The sequence below is a fragment of the Mizuhopecten yessoensis genome, unplaced genomic scaffold, assembly GCF_002113885.1.
Source record: "Mizuhopecten yessoensis strain PY_sf001 unplaced genomic scaffold, ASM211388v2 scaffold8537, whole genome shotgun sequence".
NCBI lineage: Eukaryota > Metazoa > Mollusca > Bivalvia > Pectinida > Pectinidae > Mizuhopecten > Mizuhopecten yessoensis.
In genome coordinates, this window is record NW_018407597.1 from 1,561,693 (window position 1) to 1,583,540 (window position 21,848).

Below are 21,848 nucleotides of genomic sequence, written 5' to 3' on the forward strand. Positions count from 1 at the left end.
TATAATGTGATGACTTCACTTAAAACTGAACAGTTATACCTTTCAAAAAGTGTATTAAGTTTGTGCCCTGAAAGTCTTGATTGAAACATTTTCAAGTTGGTGGCCTATGATTACCAGGTGACCTTTTTATTGTGAGGAGAACAAGAAAACTGATGTCAACATAGCACAATTAATGGACCAGGTAAACTACCGGGGTATGTCATGATCAGTGATTACATGTCAAAGTGACACTTGTACTTATACAAGGCAATGCACTGAAAGCAGTACAGACTTCAGTAGGAAAATTAACAAAGGGCAATAACTCTGTATATAGTAATTATAAGGCACAAGAATCAATTTCAGTAGGCAAGACTGTACTATCCCAACAGGTACTAAACATACACAATTTAGCAATTGAAGGTGACAAAGAAGATGAGATACTTCATAAATAAAGGCAAACTGTGCAAAAAGGGCCATAACTGTGTACATCATTGGGCACATACTCAATTTCACTCTTCACTATATATCCCAGTGCGTTGGAGATTTCCCTGCCACACTCTCAAGGTAGGGTATTAAAATTCTATTAATTTTTACATCAGTGAATATGTATGACTGTGATACCGACACTTCCTATATATTATAAGACTCTTCATGCCCATGGGTGTAGGATAGGAAAAGGTTTTTTTTTAATTTGGTAAAACCTGTTTTGCCATATTTGAAAATCCTGAGGGTGGCATATTTCCCTATCTTACACCCTTGGGCATGAAAGAGTATTTTTCCCTCATTCCAACAACCAGAATAAGTTCAGAAACAATGAAAATTTGTTTGTAATGGCTGGCTACCAATTTGAAAAATATTGATATTTCCCCTGAGCTTTTTATAATTAGACGAAAAGGAATCTTTCAGCCAGATTTAGCATACCCCATATTTCCAAACATTGTTTATCAGGAAAAATCATTCTCATCTTTCTTCTGTGTACAGTAAACATATTGTAAAAGATTTTAATTTAATCACATAGCCTTTTCCGCTTTGCGGCTCAGAGTTTTCCAAATTCGTGACGTCATGTCATTGTTGAGCCATTGTGACATCACGTCATGTGAAAAGGGGTGTAGGATAGAAATTTCTTACACCCCTTTCTTACCCTGGACAGCTTACACACAGGGAAATGAGAAAAAAAGACATATTAACCTTTTCTTATTACAATGTAGCGTTAACACTTACCTGATAAAGTAAGGTGTCTAACATACTAGCACTGAACACATTTCCCGCGGCAAACGGCAGTCTGAACATGTAAGACAGGTGAGAACCACGACCTCTCTCCTTCTGTAAAACAGAGTAGCATTTCTAGTAAGTTAAGGTAGCAAGTCCCACAACTTTACTGCTGTAAAAGAGCCACATTTCTACTTAGTTAACTCATTCACCCCTGAAGACACATTTGAAAAAGGGTGGAATAGTTCATTATGAAATATCAGGGGTGAATGAGTTAATTAGGCGGCTAGAGGGTCCCACAGCTATTCTACTGTACACAGACATGGGACAGAATTTAGTAACTACCGTATACAGAGATGGGTAGAATTTAGTCGCTAAATCATAGATCTATAATGTTCCTACTGTATACAGGCATGGAATAGAAGGTAGTAGTAAGAGTTCCCACACAATTTCTACTGTACAAAGACATGGAATAAAAGTTAAAAGTTAAGGCTAAGAGTCCCAGAACTTTTATTTTACATACAGGCATTGAATATAGTTTTGTGTCATGATGAAGGCCCATACAGGCTGAAACATGTGTTTTACTATGAAACATAGGCTCAGCTTCTTTATAATTTACTATCATCAGGGTTTAAAAATAAATTTTACCCTAAACTTTGAATTGAAATACAAACATACAAACCTTCTCCAATTTTGACAGAGAATAGGAGTACGTATCATTGGCTCTGAATTGCATAAATCTCATGTTCGATGACTGGGATAACTCCGTTATAATATTGGCACTTGGAAATAATCTGAAAATGTCACACAAAATCGTAAGTAAGATTACATAGAATGGTCACTTAAAAGGAATACATTTATGATGACACAGGTGGACAAAGACTTTATTCTGAGAAAATCTTTTGCTTCAATATAATTGCTGTGATCAAATCAATTGTTTCATAGTGGCATTTTTCGCACTTAAATCTGCTTATTTCAATGTTTTAGTTTTTTGATTGAAATTGTTGGAATATGAACAAACTACTCATTTCATAATTAGTTAATGCATATTAAAGAAAAGGTTAATTTCTGAAATGACAAGAAAATGTTTGTAAATCATATATATGCCCCAAATCCAACTTTGGTAGAAATAGAGCCAAACCAAACTTCTAATCAAGGTGAAATATGTAAATCAAGCTTAATGTTATTTTTATTTATTTTTGATAAATAAAACCAATAGAGCATGTTTCGTTCTTTATTGTCACAATTCACCAATCAAGAAATGAGCATTTAAAAGAAAATGCTGGTTGGTATTGTTATAAAGGTTTTCAAAACAAAAGATCGCCTTAAAAACCTGCAAAATACATTTATAGTTATTATATTTTACCCATAAGTGTTTCACATTATATTAAGGTTTCTCTTGTGAAACCAATTTCTATTATAAATACGTTACCACAGTCATTATAATGCATATTTCAACCCTACTTGGCTCTTTACATACGTAAAATAAAGAATTTCCTCCCCCCTGGAGAACTCCACCAATCATTATATGCATGAACATTTCTCGCAATCACATTGGTCGGATCCTATACACATGATCAGTCCTCAATAACTCATGTAGACTGGTTATCCGGTGAATATTGATTTCTCAATATAGCCTGTATGGAAATTCTACACGGATGCTCGCGTACAAAAATCAGAACCTTTAGTTTTGTTTTTTTTTATTTTATTGTTGAAGCATATATAAAACAGTTATGGACTTTTGTGCTGGTATATATTCACCAGCACAAAAGTCCATAATTGTATATTACCCTTACCTAAATATGGTCTGGACCCCCACTATCGTGTTACAGAACTCACCTAAATATGGTCTGGAACCCCACTATCGTGTTACAGTACTCACCTAAATATGGACTGGGCCCCCTCTATCGTGTTACAGCACTCACCTAAATATGGCCTGGACCCCCACTATCGTGTTACAGTACTAACCTAAATATGGTCTGGACCCCCACTATCTTGTTACAGTACTCCCCTAAATATGGTCTGGACCCCCACTATCGTGTTACAGTACTCACCTAAATATGGTCTGGACCAACACTATCATGTTACAGTACTCACCTAAATATGGTCTGGACCCCCACTATCATGTTACAGTACTCATCTAAATATGGTCTGGACCCCCACTATCGTGTTACAGTACTCACCTAAATATGGTCTGGACCCCCACTATCGTGTTACAGTACTCACCTAAATATGGTCTGGACCCCCACTATCGTGTTACAGTCCGACAGGGTGTCTTCTTCAGCTGAGTTAGATGTTTCTTTGTTTACAATCACAACGTTGTCTGCCATGTTAATTCCAGCTTGTAGTAGATTGTCAATTCTAGAAAACAAAACAAAAAGGAAAATTATTACATGAATTAAACTTTATACAGCCTACGATGTTCTGACAATTTTCACTAACTGTTTCAGAAGGACATCTTTGATACTCTAGGGGAAGTGCTCATTTGTTCTCTGCACCCCTGGAATATGTCATGACAAAATAGAAGGCAAGAACTCAGCTATTTGATTGGTTTCAGGAAAAAACCCACCTGACCAATTGCTAGGCTGAGCAACACTCGGGCCGACTTCAAAGCAAGTCAATTTGACTGTTGTGCTGCTGGGTGATTCTTTTGATGTACATCAAAGGATTAAATAAGTGCACTTGTATCATCAACAGGGTGGCACTTACTGAGCCTTCCATTTTGTTATGACATATTCCAGGGGTGCAGAGAGCATAATAACTTATTCACCCTTGAAGACACATTTGAACTCTTCTGATTCAAAGGTTGGAATAGTCCATTATACAATTTCACGGGTGAATGAGAGTGCAGCCCCTGAAATTTCGAGGGTGCAGAATAACTGTAGAGCTTTTTTCATTTAAACATCTGACTACAACCAAAGACATCTAAAACTAAGCTTTACAATGCAGCAATTCACCTTTCAAATTGAAAGCGTATTTCGTCAGTAGTACAAATGTACATGCACATGTTACTTTCAAGCATTATTGCACAGGTGTTAACTTTCATCATGTGTTACATGCATGTTGAACATTTATGCATACATGTACTTTCCAGACTTTCATGTTTTTAAAACAGCTTATCAAAATTTAGAAATATCTTAAAAGTTTTTACGATGACAATATAACAACACAAAATGCCATGTTTAAAGCTATTCTATGCATTGAATTATTGAATTTCAGCAATACATTTAAGATGCCCGTTCTATTTTACTGATTTCAAAAGACAAATATGTCAGGCTGAAAAATGGCAAGTCCTCTTTCAAAATCATAGGGAGATTTCTAAGCAAGTAGTCAGGGAGATATTTCCATATCGTCTCGTCTCAAGAGCCATTACCGTTATCAACCTAAGGCTAAGCACGATATGTCATATATCATATGTGTTTCTCAGACCTCAATCCGAGTTGCTAAAACGCTAAAACCCAGTGCACAAATTTCACCATCACAACACTCGTAGAATGCACCGGAGATAAACATTTTGTTTTAAGCAATTATTTAAAGTATGGATTATTATTTAGAAAAGAGTATCAGAAGACTTTATGTAACCCACAGGTGAGTGTCAGAGATTCTACTTTCTATTTACGATAACGAAACTATATAGCGGAAGCATGCAAGACTGAATTATGCGCACGCACCCCGAATGGAAGTGGGTCCGTCATTTCGTTCTCTGGACAGAATTAATAAGCTGCTCGGCTCTCGCCAAGAGCGGCTTAAAAATATATACAGCTGACAATGCTATTGTTGTTCTCCAGGTTGGCTTGTACGTATACTTATGTCTTTAATAACAAAATGAGAGTGACTTACGAATCAATGGATCCAATCATCCAGAAGACGAGGGGGAAGTGACAAATGGTGTCGAGGAAGGCGGTGTCTGGTCTACAACAGAACATAAGTAGTACGGTCATCAACCTAAACCAACACATTACATGGTCATTTTCAATTTATTTTTCTCTCACACTGGACATAACAATGTTTCCCCACCTTGGGGGGTAAGACATAAAAATCTCAACCCAAGAGGTACTATAAGGATTCTGAAATGTCCAGCCAGGGCCAGACATTTGAGTATCTTACCTCAAAGGTTGAGATTTTTTTTCTGTCTGACAGTTACTCATGAAACGGGAAATGATTAATTTTCTCCCACATCAAAAACAAGTGGTAATTTCATGAAATGCAAACGTTTATTTCATAATTTCCAGCAGATCAGAGTTATCTTCCCTGATCTGCTATTGTTGATGCGACATCCCCTCGCCTGTACTCTTTGGTAAGACAGCTGAGATATCTTTCCCTGACATGAAGTGTGGATATCTCTGTCCAATGGGGGAGACATTTAGGTGTATCTACACTTTATCTGGTGCGAGATATCCTTGTCTCACGTTTGGGTTGAGACAGGTGGATTTCTTATGTAGTCATAAAAATTGTATGATGTCATTTTACTATCTGTTTTTAATAAAATTCAAATTTTCAAGTTCATTGATTTTCCATGCAATGCTTTTATTTCCACTTTGTTTTGAAAATTAGCAATTTTTGCCCAGGTGAATTTTTCACACTCTGGTCAGGGTACAAAAAAGTGACTGGAAGACAAATTTATGTTACAAATAGCATACATTTTTTTTGGCATCTTAATGACCTAAAATAGAGTGATCTAAATTCTTACTGAAGTATTTAATGATTGGTTCTGAGAGTATAGTATAAATAAAAGTTTACTTACGTATTACCCAGCAATAGCACAATAGGGTTGAGGGTATTTTTAGGCCTGGCGTGAGATCGTAGTGGAACCACGAAGTTGTAGATGCCGTTACTGGCGAAGTCTGCGGCCAGGATGATGGCTCTGTTAGGCCAGTTATACTCCTTGGTTGTCGTGTAACAACAGTGATTACAGGCCTAAAACAGAGGTTAGCAAACCACGCCACAACATTACTAGACCAGCCCTTGGAGAAAAGTCTGAAAACTTGTACTTGTACATCAAACATTTTGGTTGTGTAGCTTTGCTTGTTTTCACAGGTTATTGTACTAAATATATATATCTATATTTACAAGCCATAATTACACAGGTTATTGTACTAAATATATATATCTATATTTACAAGCCATAATTACACAGGTTATTGTACTAAATATATATATCAATATTTACAAGCCATATATAATTACACAGGTTATTGTACTAAATATATATATCTATATTTACAAGCCATATAGAATCATCTAGTTTTAAATATCAACAGCAGGTGCTATTCGCCACTCAAAAATATAACACAGGGTGCATGTTCACTTACATAGGCAAGCTGGAGACAACAGAGTGGTCGTTTTTCCTTCATCAAGTGACACAATGTGGGACTGGTGCCGACGTAGGGTGTGATTGGTGGAAATCCTCGGATGTACCTGTCAGTGAAATCAAATGTTTGATACTACATGTTCCTTTAAACTATTTCAGTGACTGCAGACTTACATCAGATACACACTTTCACAGTAGACACCTGTTTACTGTAGGATAACTTAAAGATTACGTAATAGTGGAAATTATTTCATGTGGAAATGTTCAGTTCATGTTGTGACCTATTTAACTGATCATAGTAGGGACAATTTCACTTTGGCTACGATTCTGAAATGTATCAATTCTACAAATCTATATAATCTTTATGTTATTACTTGTGTGTGGATATTTTCGAACTTCAAAAACTTTTTCTTTCATAGTAGTCATTACTTAAACAAGAGGCCCATGGGCCTAAACGGTCACCTGAGTCCTACAGTATTTACTTTTTGTTGTTGAAATATGTACCAATTTGAGTACAAAATAGTTAAGTATAATGTTAACTTAAGTTTGTCAGGACCATGAGCTGATCATTCCTAGACCAAGTTTCAGTTAAATCGGCCTATTAGAACTTGTTTTTAAGTTTGAAATAGTTTTTCAAAATGGCGGCCGTGTCGGCCATATTGGATTTCTGATGGACCCGAAAAATAACAACACTTTATCAGGACCATGAGTTGATCATTCCTACAAAGTTTCAGTTCAATCTGCCCAGTGGAACTTGACTTTAAGTTTGAAATAGTTTTTCAAAATGGCGGTCGTGTCGGCCATATAGGATTTCTGATGGACCCGAAAAATAACAACACTTTGTCAGGACCATGAGTCGATCATTCCTCTAAAGTTTCAGTTCAATCGGCCCAGTAGAACTTGACTTTAAGTTTAAAGTAGTTTTTCAAAATGGCGGCCGTGTCGGCCATATTGGATTTCTGATGGACCCGAAAAATAACAACACTTATTAAGGACCATGAGTCGATCATTCCTTCAAAGTTTCAGTTCAATTGGCCCAGTAGAACTTGACTTTAAGTTTGAAATAGTTATTCAAAATGGCGGCCGTGTCGGCCATATTGGATTTCTGATGGACCCGAAAAATAACAACACTTATTAAGGACCATGAGTCGATCATTCCTTCAAAGTTTCAGTTCAATTGGCCCAGTAGAACTTGACTTTAAGTTTGAAATAGTTATTCAAAATGGCGGCCGTGTCGGCCATATTGGATTTCTGATGGACCCGAAAAATAACAACACTTATTAAGGACCATGAGTCGATCATTCCTTCAAAGTTTCAGTTCAATTGGCCCAGTAGAACTTGACTTTAAGTTTGAAATAGTTATTCAAAATGGCGGCCGTGTCGGCCATATTGGATTTCTGATGGACCCGAAAAATAACAACACTTATTAAGGACCATGAGTCGATCATTCCTACCAGTTGTCAGTTCAATCGGCCCAGAAGAACTTGACTTAAAGTTTGAAATATTTTTTCAAAATGGCGGTGGTGGCGGCCATATTGGATTTCTGATCGACTCGAAAAATAACAACACTTGGTCAGGGAGATGTCAGTAACCTTCCCATGAAATATTAATGAAACCTCTTTGCCAGTATTTCAGCTCAAGTTGAAAATGTAAAATGTTAACTGACGACGGACGACGACGGATAGCAATAGGTCACTTGAGCTAAAGCTCAGGTGACCTAAAAAACTACTGTCAGCTATTTTTTTTATCTCATATACACAATGTATTTAAATATTGAGGTTTGAATAATCTATGGAAATAGTGAAGATTACTTTTCCTGTTGGATAGGTCATCCTCAGATGATCAATCTATGACCTATTAGAAGTATATGAGATCTAGACTTACTCAGGATCATGGTCAGTTTCGGAGTCAAACACAGTGTCATCATCGTCCTCCTCAGACTCAACGTCGGAGCTGAGTTGTATACGAATGTCATTGGCCTCGAGTACTGCGGGCACCGGCGCTATACTGGGACGTTTCTGTAGGCTGGAGATGTTGAGGCCCTTTGGCAGGTCAAGTTGGAACTTCTTGCTATCCTTGCGAGTTGGAGCAGGAGGACGGGTGATCTCAGACGGATTTGGAATGTTCACCCGTGTGTGCTGAAGCTCCAATGCTACTGTACCTGTGTGATAGTACTTCTCTATACATTTTTGTGATCCTATCTCAATATCACATTCATAGATGTGCTTCTACATCTTTTATTGATGGTCAACGCTATCAAGGAGTGTTCACTGTAAACACTGTCATTTATGTTATTAGCTTTCATGTCAATCTAAATTGATTAACTTAAAGAAGTAGTACAAATACCAGGATTATCTGAGTACTGAGAGAAATGAAGACTATGTACTTCGATGTTGGTTTTTTTACATAGAAAATTGTTTCAGTCCCCCTTTTTTCCATATATCTTTAACGCTTTCACCACTGTAGACCATAATGGACTCAACCAGATCAATGCATGGTAGAGTCTACTTAAGTTACATAGGGTTGAAAGGGTTAAAAGATAAATTAGGAAGGACGTATTTCAACACTCATGAGTCCAAAAGGGACAAAACAGCTGTATGGCACAGTATACTATTTGTCATACTGTATCTATTACATGTACCAAATCTATAGGTGCCATCACATGTGAGTCTTCTATGTTCCTCTTTCACCAACTCCTCGCCTAGTAGCCGTGGCAAGAAGTGCGTCAGTAAAACCTGTTTAATTTGCTATTAGTTTTGTGGGTTCTATCGTTGGGCAGAAAAGTTGTGTTTGCTCAATTAAAAAAAACAAAAAAAACCTCCACGAACCCCCCCCCCCAACCTGTGCAGTAACTGTTATGCAAGGGTTTATAAATACCAACATTATTATTTCTAATTAACAAAATTTGAGATATTAATGTATTAACAATTCTAAATATCGATACACTTTCATGGATCAGAATTAAAGTACAGGAGCAGCATATTCATGAAACCATTCTCATGCTAAATCTCAGAATCTGTGCTCAAGCCAATTTTTTTTGTTATGGCGATGAATGCATAGAAATTCGTAAATGATTCTGGTGAAATTTTGGGGATATTTGAAGTGGAATACCATTTTCAATGCCTGCACTTGATTTTTTTATCGTGTCACATGATTTGTGCAAGTTGATTTGCGCACAAAATCAATGCTTGAGCATAAGACCAGTTTCATGAGTACGGGCCCAGATTATACCTACCCACACTAGCTATCATGCTAGCCACTTTGGACGCCTCTTTCGCACCAGTGGGTAGGTTCTGTTGGTCCATCTTGCCTCCCTCCTCCTGGGACTGGGCCAGGTTGAAGGTGCGTGTATTCTCCTCCTTTGTGATGTTAAGGTAGAAACAGATGTCCGACTTTTTCATGATATGCCTGGGACCAGGGTTTAACTGTATGTTTGAGTCCTTCACGTCAGACTGTTGTATGCCAACCAAACTTACACCAAACCTGTAGGGATGAAATCATAGAAATACAAATCTAATTCCTATTCCACTTCGTTTTTAACGAAAAAGGATTTTGACGTATGATAACTTAATGGATTTTCCTCAAAGTTTTACAAATAACACCCTGTTTTTTTATTCAATTTTCTAATCCAGAAACCCCCCAAAATAAGAATGATTTTGAACATCTTTTTTTCAATGACTAAAAGATCTTTTCCTTGTATGATATTATAATAGACATTACATATGCATATTTGCGCTAGTCATACATATCAAGGAATTTTTATTTAAAGATACGATTTTATCAGATTTGTTTGAATTTTCCTGGCATGACTCAAAGAACAACAAAAAATATTTTCATCAAAAGTGTTGGGAAAGATGGCATCCTTTTTGTTAGGTGGGCAAATCAAATGACAAGATAGTCAAGCTAATAATCTGATTCTGGAATTAAAAGCAGCATTAATTTTGTTCAAATTTAACATCCTTTATATTTCCATGTTGTTAATCACTAAAATATAAAACATATTTTTTTTTTTTTTTTACAAAAATTGTACAAAAAGCAGTGCTGAAAATCGATAATAACCTCACATGACCTTAATTTTGTTTGAAGGAAATGTTATATTTCATTTTTCATTTTCAAAATTTGCTTTATATTCAAATTGATGTCATAATATCTTCTGTTACATTCTTGTTCACCGACGACATGCAAAGCCAATTCGGTTACTCACCTGCGATGAGCATGGAAGGAGGCATAGGTAAAACTTTTGCCCTCGTACTCCCCGAAGAATTTACTGTCGCGGAGTTTGATGTGGTAAATCTCGTTGCCTGAACATCCACCGTAAAGTCGCTGCCAATCCTCCGAGGACGTCTGTCCTTCACTGTAATCAACAAGTACATTTATAAGGATAGATATTTAATGTTGTACTAGATATGGTTCTAGATATACACTATACTACTGTAACTTCCTGCTTATATAACCTGATTACATCTGAAACTGACTTTTGCTATCTGAAACTGACTTCTGCTATCAGGTGAAGCAATTCAAGCTTTGTTTTTTCTTTGATGTAAATGCATGGGTAAAGAATTCGGTTTATGGATTTTATTTTTTCCTTGTTTGAACATCAGTTCCAGATCTATGCAAATAAATTACAAAATAAAAATGCAGAAATATGCAGAAATAATTTAACAACTTCAATTGAATCAATTCAAAATACAACAAATTGAATGCCAGACACAATATGAGTTACTTATTTTTGGCATGGTGCCATCTCCAGATCTAGAGGTATACCTGGGTATTTAGTTTGACCAGTAGTTTAAACGTATTACCCACAGGAAAGCTACTGAAGTAACTTATCTGGTAATATTTTCACAAAATACTATATTTCAGTTCTTGCAGGTTAAACCCAGGCTGGGTGCAGGAGTTACTTATTACATGACTCTGTTGTGGGCTGGATGAAGGAAAGGAGGAAACCCACACAGGCCAAAACGAGGGTTAGGGTACAGTGCAGGTTATGGTTTGGGACTAAAGAATGACCATTGAGGGACATACTTGCTGGCATTTGAAAGTATGAAACAGGACAGTTGCCAAAGACTGACCATTTGAGGGACAATACTAACTGACCTCTGGAGGTATGTATTACAGGAGGGTGACCAAATACTGACCATTGGGAGACAAAGACTGACCATTGAGGGTCAATACTTACTGGCCTCTGCAGTTATATGTAACAGGAAGGTGACCAAATACTGACCATTGGGAGACAAAGACTGACCATTGAGGGTCAATCCTTACTGGCCTCTGGAGGAATTTAACAGGAAGGGGACCAAATACTGACCATTGGGAGACAAAGACTGGCCATTGAGGGTCAATACTTACTGGCCTCTGGAGAAATTTAACAGGAAGGTGACCAAATACTGACCATTGGGAGACAAAGACTGGCCATTGAGGGTCAATACTTACTGGCCTCTGGAGTTATATGTAACAGGAAGGTGACCAAATACTGACCATTGGGAGACAAAGACTGACCATTGAGGGTCAATACTTACTGGCCTCTGGAGGAATTTAACAGGAAGGTGACCAAATACTGACCATTGGGAGACAAAGACTGACCATTGAGGGTCAATACTTACTGGCCTCTGGAGTTATATGTAACAGGAAGGTGACCAAATACTGACCACTGGGAGACAAAGACTAACCATTAAGGGTCAATACTTACTGGCCTCTGGAGGTATGTAACAGGAGGGTGACCAAGGTAGAAGTGGCTGGACACAAACAGTTGTTGGCAAGTAAGGCATACTTAAACTCATCTTCACACACTACATGCTCTGAGGACGGAAATCAAAGCACATGCATGACCATGATGTGAGAAATAAACATTCAAGTCACCATGGACTGGTGTCTTATTACAAAGCATTTTTATGACCATGATATGACAAACATACAATTCAACGAAGTGTCTAATAAAGTCTTTTCATGACCATGATGTGACAAAAAACATACAAGTCGCCATGGTGTCTTACAAAGAGAATTCATGACCATGATCTTACAACAAACTTCCATATATTAATTCATAACCATAAAATTGAGCAACCGAGTAACCCAAATTAATTTTTCTTTTTTATCTATAGTAACCATTCAAATCACCTCATTAGCTAAAGTTTGTAGGTTGTTATGGTAATTAATTACTGCTATTGTGATCTTAATATTAAAACACATTCTGCAATATTCAAAAACTACAAAGATGTACTGTAGATATTTGTATTGGCACAATTAATTACAACTGATCAACAAGATAAACTACCTACCTGCGAATTTGACATGGAATTTGTTTTCTGGTCGGAAGATCTGTACATACTGAGCACAATCTGGTGCAAAATCTTTGATGGCCCAGGACCTGAGGATGGTGTGCTGGTCCTGTGTGTCAGAGATAACATGTGAAAGGTACAGTGAACAATCGTTAGGAGCTTTAATTAAGGACAAGATGGATAGTCCAACATCATTGCTCTATGCCAAAAATTTAAGTTTTTTTGTATGATCTTGTATTGAACATGGGAATGTTTAGAAAAATTGGTTCTCTATGAACCTGTTTAGATATCTGACTTTAACTGACCTTAAAAAGATCTGAGTGTCCCAGTACAAGGGATTCTGCACTATCAAACACTTCAGGAAATGGTTTCGATTCAATGAACTGAAGTCTTCTATAAAAAAGAGATATGGTCATTTAGTTTATATTCCTTTAAATTACACCTCAAAATTTGACTATGATCATGAGAAGGGTAACAATTTAGCAGTATCGCTATATCCACCTTGGCCAAGGTAATGGTTGTCATAAACAGCTTCTTGGTTATAATTATACCAATTAATAGTAAACATTGGCAACAGATGATATACTTATTTTAGTGTCTGTTGCAATACCAGCATTTCCTTGGTGACTGTTGTTATACCAACATTTCCTTGGTAACGGTTGTTATATACCTACATTTCCTTGGTAACGGTTATATACCAACATTTCCTTGGTAACGGTTGTTATACCTACATTTCCTTAGTGACTGTTGTTATACCAACATTTCCTTGGTAAAGGTTGTTATACCTACATTTCCTTGGTAACGGTTGTTATACCTACATTTCCTTGGTAACGGTTGTTATACCTACATTTCCTTGGTAACGGTTGTTATACCTACATTTCCTTGGTAACGGTTGTTATACCTACATTTCCTTGGTAACGGTTGTTATACCTACATTTCCTTGGTAACGGTTGTTATACCTACATTTCCTTGGTAACGGTTGTTATACCTACATTTCCTTGGTAACGGTTGTTATACCTACATTTCCTTGGTAACGGTTGTTATACCTACATTTCCTTGGTAACGGTTGTTATACCTACATTTCCTTGGTAACGGTTGTTATACCTACATTTCCTTGGTAACGGTTGTTATACCTACATTTCCTTGGTAACAGTGTCTGTATATATGTACTTACAGCAGCTGTTCTATCACTCTGGTTACGGGCTGCCAGGATAAAGCATGCCAGGGAATCCTGCATCCTGTAACAGAGGACAAATCCTAATTATCTCCCTTTGATATTTTTAAATCTAAATCACAGTTCACTTGGTCTTTTTCACGCCATAAATTCTGGATGTTCAAGTTCCAATGTTTCCAACATTTTTTTTATTGCCCGACACTCACATGATGAACATAAGGAAGTTGCACAATTTTTAATACGTTTGGGGAAGATATCTTACCAATAAAACTAAAGATTCAAAGGTCATGCAACCTACCTACACCGGGTGAGATCCGAGTCCTTAAGGGCCGACCCCTGTATGTATATGACCCTTTGGGTCCACAAAGGAACTTGTAGTAACATCTTCATCGTGGAGTCCAGCTCACACGGCGATAGTAACACTACATAGTAGTCCTGAAAATTAAAGGACAGAAATTTAGACTTAAACTGTGCAATAATTATTGTGCTCATTGTACCATGTATACAGGTTAAACCATTGTCCCCTGACAAAGTGAAGATTGTAACTGAAGCAGTAATAATTCAACAATATACACACATATATATTACAAAATGTAATATTTAAAAATAGTTTCTGAAACATACTTTAATTTAAAGTAATGTAGATCATATGGGTATAGCATGAACTCATTCACCCCTGAAGTTTTATATTGGACTATTCTAACCTTGGAATTGGAAGAGTTCAAATGCATCTTCAGGAGTGAATGCATTAAGGGTCCCCGTCCCACTGTATGTGGTTGAAAATTGAGAATTCCACAGTAGTTTATGATTCAAAGAATTAAACTTCCCTTTATGGTGTTGTGGATATAACTAGTCAGTGGGGTTGGGTGGATATAACTAGTCAGTGGGGGTGGGCCAAGGAACTACACCTTATCATATATAATCAGGTTGTTCACTTGTTTAGAGTGACTATTGTAATCAGGGGTTCAGGGTTCGAATCCCATCCTCGCACCTTTACATTTTTTCTCGTAACAATGTTGTTGGGTTTTTTATCATTTAATCTTTATTATTTTTCTTTCATTAAAGTTCTGCAAGGTATCAAAGCTATTGTCATGGAGATACAAATTTCAATATATTATTTCAGTTTGTGGCAGTGGCGCAGGGATTCTTAAATGTTTACCAGGAAATTCCCAACGGACATGATCATCAAGACTCTTTGAAATTGTGGTATTGATTCTTTTATGCTATAAACCTTAATGAACAATACACGTTAAGCTATTGTAATTTTATCTGCTATTGGGGATTATATAGCAATACACAGTCACAATGTAAATATCAATACAAAATTATCAATCTGTGAAAAAGGTACACTTTCAGTGCTATAGATTTCCTGTTAGATTGAAGTCCAACAATTGATGAGGTGTGGATTCTTTGCCAATGAAAAACAACACTATTATAACAAACTCTCCACCGGGAAAATTGCATCCTGTTTTGACATTTAAAAACCTGAGTATCCAATAATTGGCGTAAATTAAAGGTCCAACTCATAGTGATGTCATATTGTTCACTTTCGTAACTTTGTTTAAACTCTGAATTGAAACTAAGGGTCTTTTGTTTGCGTTCTGTGATATTTCTTTGGAAATCAATTTAATTGGTTTTCTTTTCAAAGGAATTCCACATCCTGTCAATTAGGCCTAATGAGGATCCATTCCAAATGGCCTTCAAGTTTTTTTTCCCCGTAACTTCTAAATAAAATGTTTTAGAGCCTAAAACATGTGCACTTTTATGCTACAAATTGAAACATGTTTAACAAAAACTTGATCAATGACATGCAAGGCAAGTCAGTAAGAGTTGCTCTTGGGTGTCATGTTAGCAATATACAGCGTTTGTTAACAGCGTGCGCTGTTTGTCCTATTAACAGCTATTTATAAACAATAACAAACACAGATTTTTTAAGATTTACAGATGTATTATAAAATAAATCACTAAGTATTTACATTACAAAACTGTTCTACACATAATATAATTTACATAGCATAGCAAACACATACTTAACTAGACAAAACATAGAACAAAATCAAACAAACAAATTGCATTTAGGGCTGTCTTGGCTGCTGCATATATATATTACAAAATTACCAGCATGAAGGAAGATAAATTCAAGATTCCCTACCAGGTGCAAGTCCTAATCCTATGAACAGGAAAAGGCGGTCCTGGTTAAGGGAAATGAGGTAAGTATTAAAGTTTAGAGCTGGTAGACAATGAACAAATGAAGAAATTGAAATTGAATGAGCAGGTTGTGGCCAGGCGAGGTCCTGAGTCCTCTTGGAGAACCAGGCGAAAGTCCTGTACCACAAAGACTGCTATCATACATAGTTTGGTTACATCGCCAGGCGAGTCCTGAGCCCTACTGAAGAACCAGGCGGAAAATGGTCCTGTACGATGTAAACTGTGTATGACATGTATATGAAATGAATGAAACCCCAATGACTTTGGGGCTAATGGACCAGTAATGAATGAAACCGCAAAGACCAATGACTTTGGGGCTAAAGTGCGCTAGCACAGAAACGCAGCAACCAAGACTACCAGAAGAAAAGAAAAAACCGGAGCGTGGATGGGGTTGGTGGTGGCCAATTCGAACAATGAAAAACACAGGGAGATGTGGACAGGTCAGCTCAGCATCTCCAAGTGAAGCTAAATATAGCACGCACTAATTAGTATGCATAATGACAGACCCAGACAGAGGTCATAGTTCATGTAGTTGACTAAGTGTACTGGGCAATGGATACATGCCCATATGTAAGCAACTAAGTAGAATGAATGACTGAACTGAAGTATTGAAGACACAATTGTTTATAAACAAAGTTTAATAATACTTATTAAACCACAATGGTCATTTCAGCACGTACCAGGTTTTGGTGGTGGAGAAAAAACCAGCATGTCGGCAGAGAAACCACTGACCTGCGGCCAGTACCTGACGACTGCCCCAAATAGGCATGAACCCACGACAGAGTGATAGAGGGCTCTGTAATTACAACCTGACTGAATGGCCTCATTATTGCTCACTTAATAGGTATAACGATTAGCACTGTTCTTCTCTGACAGTGCAGAAAGTGTGTGTTTATGTACTACATGCATGTATGGATGTAAATATTCCTCCAAACAATAATTAATTGAACTGGTGTTATCTGTGATGTCAGGTAGACATATGTGGTAATGTTACAAGAGGCCCAATGGGCCTGCATGACTCACCTGGTATTAATCTCACACTTGTAATCTTAAAAGTGGACTAAAATACAGCTACAGGCACAATATCAGTGTTTGATTCATAAGAACCAATTACAAGATTTAAACATATGACGCCTGTGACCATGAATGTCGAACAAGGATATTAGGTTGAAAGTGGGTCAAGGTAATTCATTTGAACCAACTTTGTAGCCCTTCATCCCAGCATGCTACAGGCCCAATATCAGTACCCTGGGCCTTTTGGTTATTGAGAAGAAGTTGTTTGAAGATTTAAGACATTTGACCCATGTGATCTTTAAAGTTCGTCAAGGTGATTCATTTGAACAAACTTGGTAGCCCTTCATCCCAGCATGCTACAGGCCCAATAGCAGTACCCTTGGCCTTTTATATTTTATTAATTATTGAGAAGAAGTTGTTTGAAGATTTTAAGACATTTGACCCATGTGACCTTAAAAGTTGGTCAAGGTCATTCATTTGAACAAACTTGGTAGCCTTTCATCCCAGCATGCTACAGGCCATATATCAGTGCCCTAGGTCATACGGATATTGAGAAGAAGTTGTTTGAAGATTTTAAGACATTTGTCCCTGTGACCTTGAAAGTGGATCAAGCTAGGTCATTCATTTTAACAAATTTGGTAGCCCTTCATCCCAGCATTCTACAGGCCAAATATCAGTACCCTAAGCCTTTCGGTTATTGAGAAGAAGTTGTTTGAAGATTTTATGACATTTGACCCTCGTGACCTTGAAAGTGGGTCAAGGTCATTCATTAGAACAAATTTGGAAGCCCTTCATCCTAGCATGCTACAGGCCCAATATCATTACCATGTGCCTTTTGGTTATTGAGAAGAAGTTGTTTGAAGATTTTATGACATTTGACCCTCGTGACCATGAAAGTGGGTCAAGGTCATTCATTAGAACAAATTTGGAAGCCCTTCATCCTAGCATGCTACAGGCCCAATATCATTACCATGTGCCTTTTGGTTATTGAGAAGAAGTTGTTTGAAGATTTTAAGACATTTGACCCCTGTGACCTTGAAAATGGGTCAAGGTCATTCATTTGAACAAACCTGGTAGCCCTTCATCCCAGCATGCTACAGGCCCAATATCAGTACCCTGGGCCTTTTGGTTATTGAAAAGAAGTTGTTTAAAGTAAAATATTGACGCTGGACACCGGACGCGGGCCAGACGCCGGACAGACGGACGGCGGACGATGCACCACGGCATAAGCTCACTTGGCCCTTCGCTAAATATATGAATTGTGTTATATTGTTAGAAGATCTGTGGTTGGCTCTATTCACTGAGCAATTATGTTAAAATGTGGTAAACTTGCAAGGCAATCAATCTAAACGTGAAATTGTCAGTATTTTCTCCAGACATAAAACATGTACCTTTCTTAATTATCAGTGGAATGAGGTATGAAATCAATGTACTTTTTCTCCCTTGAAAATTGCAATACCTTAAAAGTTTATAGACTTATTTGTCAAGTCATGTTTAGATTGCTTAGTAATTAAAGCTTATCACATCATTTTAACGTTACTGCTCAGTGAATGTAGCCAACTACAGTACTATTAGAGTCATGGTGACGTAAAAAAGGAGTATACTGGAGCGATCCAATCCACTAATAAGTGCTGGTTACACCACGAAACTGTAGTAAATCATTTTAACTCTGTCTAATCAATATACTGCATGTATCCATCAATAACCCCATGCCTGTTAATAAGCCCACACACGTCAAACAGTCTAGCAGAAATACTAACAAAATATGCTATTACATTATCCTGCAATAAGCTGACACCTTCTACTTTGAATAAGAGTTTATGTACTGATCCCTTAATTGGGCTTATTGAAGGACAAGTAAGGTACTCGAGACAGGAAACAGGCAAGTATGGCCCAAGATTTGTAGGTCTGAAGAACAGAAATCAAGTAAACAAGGACCTAGACCTGCAGATAGCGTGTGACTGTACTTAACCAGGCTTGATGGAAGCTGGTACCACCAACTGACTTCATTAAGATTATGATAGCTGTCATACCTTCTGATGTACCTCAGTTGGACATTGAAAACTACAAAGCTACCATGATTAAAGACTTGTGATGCAAAATTGATAAGAGGGTAGCCAGGTATACATAATGGCTGACATCAAGATCATCCAGACATGCCAGAAGGAAGCGTCTTTTGGAAAAAAACCAGAATCCAGGCTTAGATTACTGTCCAGAGGTACACAGTGGAGGTCAGTAAGCACACTTGACTGGACATAAATGGATTTTGTGTAGAAAATACCAACATTCTCAGTCAGGTGTATGTTACAATGTATCAGACCGTTTCTCTTCTCATAAGAATGTGATGTCTTGCTTACAGATCTGTTACACTGCAGGCAAAACCATAGAAAACTCTGGAGGTCCAAGGTTCAACTTTCGATCTGGGGCAATTGTATTTTCGCTCCAAAGACACGTACTGTTATTGATTAATTTTTTGTTTATTTTCATAATATTTCCTTACAGTTTTACAGGACGTCAGATTTTTTCCCCCAGAAACTTTCATTTTTTCGCAATGAGCTCACTTATAATTAAAAGTAGGCTTACTTGTAATTAAGGGTGAGCTACTCTGTAATTAAGTCCAGATAACCTGTAGCTAAGGAGAAGCTTATCTGTGATTTAAAAGTGAGTCTACCTAAAATTTTGGGTTCAGTTTTCCTGTAATTTTGCGCAAACTTACCTGTAATTTAGGATGGGCATAAAATTCATTTAGGAAGTCCATAATGGTGTCGGCCTGGAGCGTTGTGGTACACACGACTACATGTTTCTCTGTCTGAGCACGGTGGCTGCTATATGCCCCACCTTGTTTCTGTCGCTCCATCCAGAAAAACGCCAATTGTTCAAACTGTGTAGGGACAAAATGGGTAAAATTAGCAATGAGATTGCAATACTAGGAAAATATAAATGCTATGTGTACATAACTAAACAGCACAATCCTTTTTTATGTTGAAAAATAAACATTTGAAATATTTATTTTCCAAATGACTGCAAATTAAAGACAAAGTTGCAGAGGAATCTTATGGCATAAGGTCTATATTTAAGGTCTACATAAGTTTTTGAGAACTGGTCAAGAGTATAGGATCCAGCCAATGGGGTTACAGGAAATTATCAAGACTTATAATAAAACTTTTATGTTTACAGATTTTTGAAATGAAAGTTTTCAAGTTAAAACCTACATACAGTATTAAAAACATTGTATATTGTTAACACTGTTGCTCTATCAACATTCACATCAGAACACCAAGGTATGTTTCTGTCATCATCAATGTGTCATAGTTACCTGTGTTGGCAAGACAATGAGTGCAGCCCCAATCATGCATATCATAAAGAACTGAGATATCCAGATGTCGGGGCATATATCTCCATAGCCCACAGTAGAAAAGGTGACCACGGAGAACCAGCAAGATTCGAACAATCCGAACTGTTGATTACCTCCCCTCTGTAGATGTTGTATACCGCATACACTGTAACCAATCAGAACACTCCATTTAGAGTATGTACACAACCAATCAGACAGTTCAGCTTACAAGATATTATAACTGATCATAGGTCAGTTCATAAGATAAGCACAACCAATCATAGCCCAGTTTACAAGATAAGCACAACCAATCATAGCCCAGTTTACAAGATAAACACAACCAATCATAGCTCAGTTTACAAGATAAACACAATCAATCATAGATCAGCTTACAAGATAAACACCTGATCGGGGAGATATCATGATGGTGTTATAATTATCACAAAATTGATAAATATGACCAAAGCTGATGAAGTGATTGAAACAAGATAAGTTTTACCTGGTAAACACAAGGCACAATACAGTGGCACATAAAATCATAAGTTGTTGAGCAAGGGCTGACTGGGATTTCATCATCACTCTGTGAAGGTCATTCTGTAATACAATCAGTGTTCAAAGTTTAACTTTTCCATACTTGCAAAGAATGTCATCACAAATTTAATTCAAGGAGAGATGGATTATTAGGCTGCTACTTAATTCAATATGACCTGTTGTCAGTGTCTGACAGATTCAATTTACAATGGTATTCAAACTCAAAGAAAGAAGACACTATTTTGAAAATGAAAATGATATATACTTACAAACATATTTTGTAAAGCAAGTTTGGCTAACCAGCAGTTAAGGAAAATAGGGATAAATAAATTTCGAAGAGGTTCCTCCCAAAAAATCTGAAAAAGAAAAATGCATATGAAGGGATGTATATCAATTGACATTTTATACAAACTGGTAAAAAAAGTATCATCATAGGAAAATGCTACAATTTTCAAACAGGAGTTGGTGAATGATTGCGTAAAATTTCTTAAAATTGCAATATCTAGGACTAAATAAAACATTAAGAAAAATTATTTGCCTTTTTACAGAGATTTGATGTACTTACTGTGACAACAAACGGTACAGTGTTAACCAGCTCTAACAGGAACTCCATGGATAACACCTGCTGCAAAATGTTTCCCTAAAACAAAGGAAAACATCAGAGAAACTAGAGATTTGTTTTTGTGAACAGATGTTTCCCCTTTAATGTTTTAAAAAAAGCGGCCCAGACAAGATACTCCTGAAAACTTTGCACTTATTTGACCTTTGACCACGAGGTCGAGGTCACAATGACCTTATACAACAGTGCAC

The 21,848-nt window shown here is 37.1% G+C and overlaps 1 protein-coding gene across 3 annotated transcripts in view; it reads right to left on the bottom strand.

Annotated features, from left to right (window-relative positions):
- Positions 1–21,674, bottom strand: part of LOC110456138 (potassium channel subfamily T member 1-like) — a 43,880-nt gene extending 22,206 nt beyond the window's left edge. For all 3 annotated transcript variants that reach the window (XM_021506706.1, XM_021506705.1, XM_021506707.1), the window contains exons 1-18: positions 21,604–21,674; positions 21,308–21,394; positions 21,007–21,101; positions 20,490–20,673; positions 19,890–20,054; positions 14,250–14,386; positions 13,952–14,015; positions 12,778–12,886; positions 12,189–12,297; positions 10,704–10,853; positions 9,735–9,982; positions 8,384–8,660; positions 6,501–6,606; positions 5,933–6,105; positions 5,029–5,100; positions 3,415–3,549; positions 1,871–1,982; positions 1,201–1,302 (exon numbers count right to left, since the gene is read on the bottom strand). In XM_021506706.1, coding sequence (XP_021362381.1) covers positions 1,201–1,302; positions 1,871–1,982; positions 3,415–3,549; positions 5,029–5,100; positions 5,933–6,105; positions 6,501–6,606; positions 8,384–8,660; positions 9,735–9,982; positions 10,704–10,853; positions 12,189–12,297; positions 12,778–12,886; positions 13,952–14,015; positions 14,250–14,386; positions 19,890–20,054; positions 20,490–20,673; positions 21,007–21,101; positions 21,308–21,394; positions 21,604–21,651 — 2,373 coding nt within the window. In that variant the 5' untranslated portion in view covers positions 21,652–21,674. The remainder of the gene's footprint in view (positions 1–1,200; positions 1,303–1,870; positions 1,983–3,414; positions 3,550–5,028; positions 5,101–5,932; positions 6,106–6,500; positions 6,607–8,383; positions 8,661–9,734; positions 9,983–10,703; positions 10,854–12,188; positions 12,298–12,777; positions 12,887–13,951; positions 14,016–14,249; positions 14,387–19,889; positions 20,055–20,489; positions 20,674–21,006; positions 21,102–21,307; positions 21,395–21,603) is intronic.
- Between the last annotated feature and the right edge of the window lie 174 nt (positions 21,675–21,848).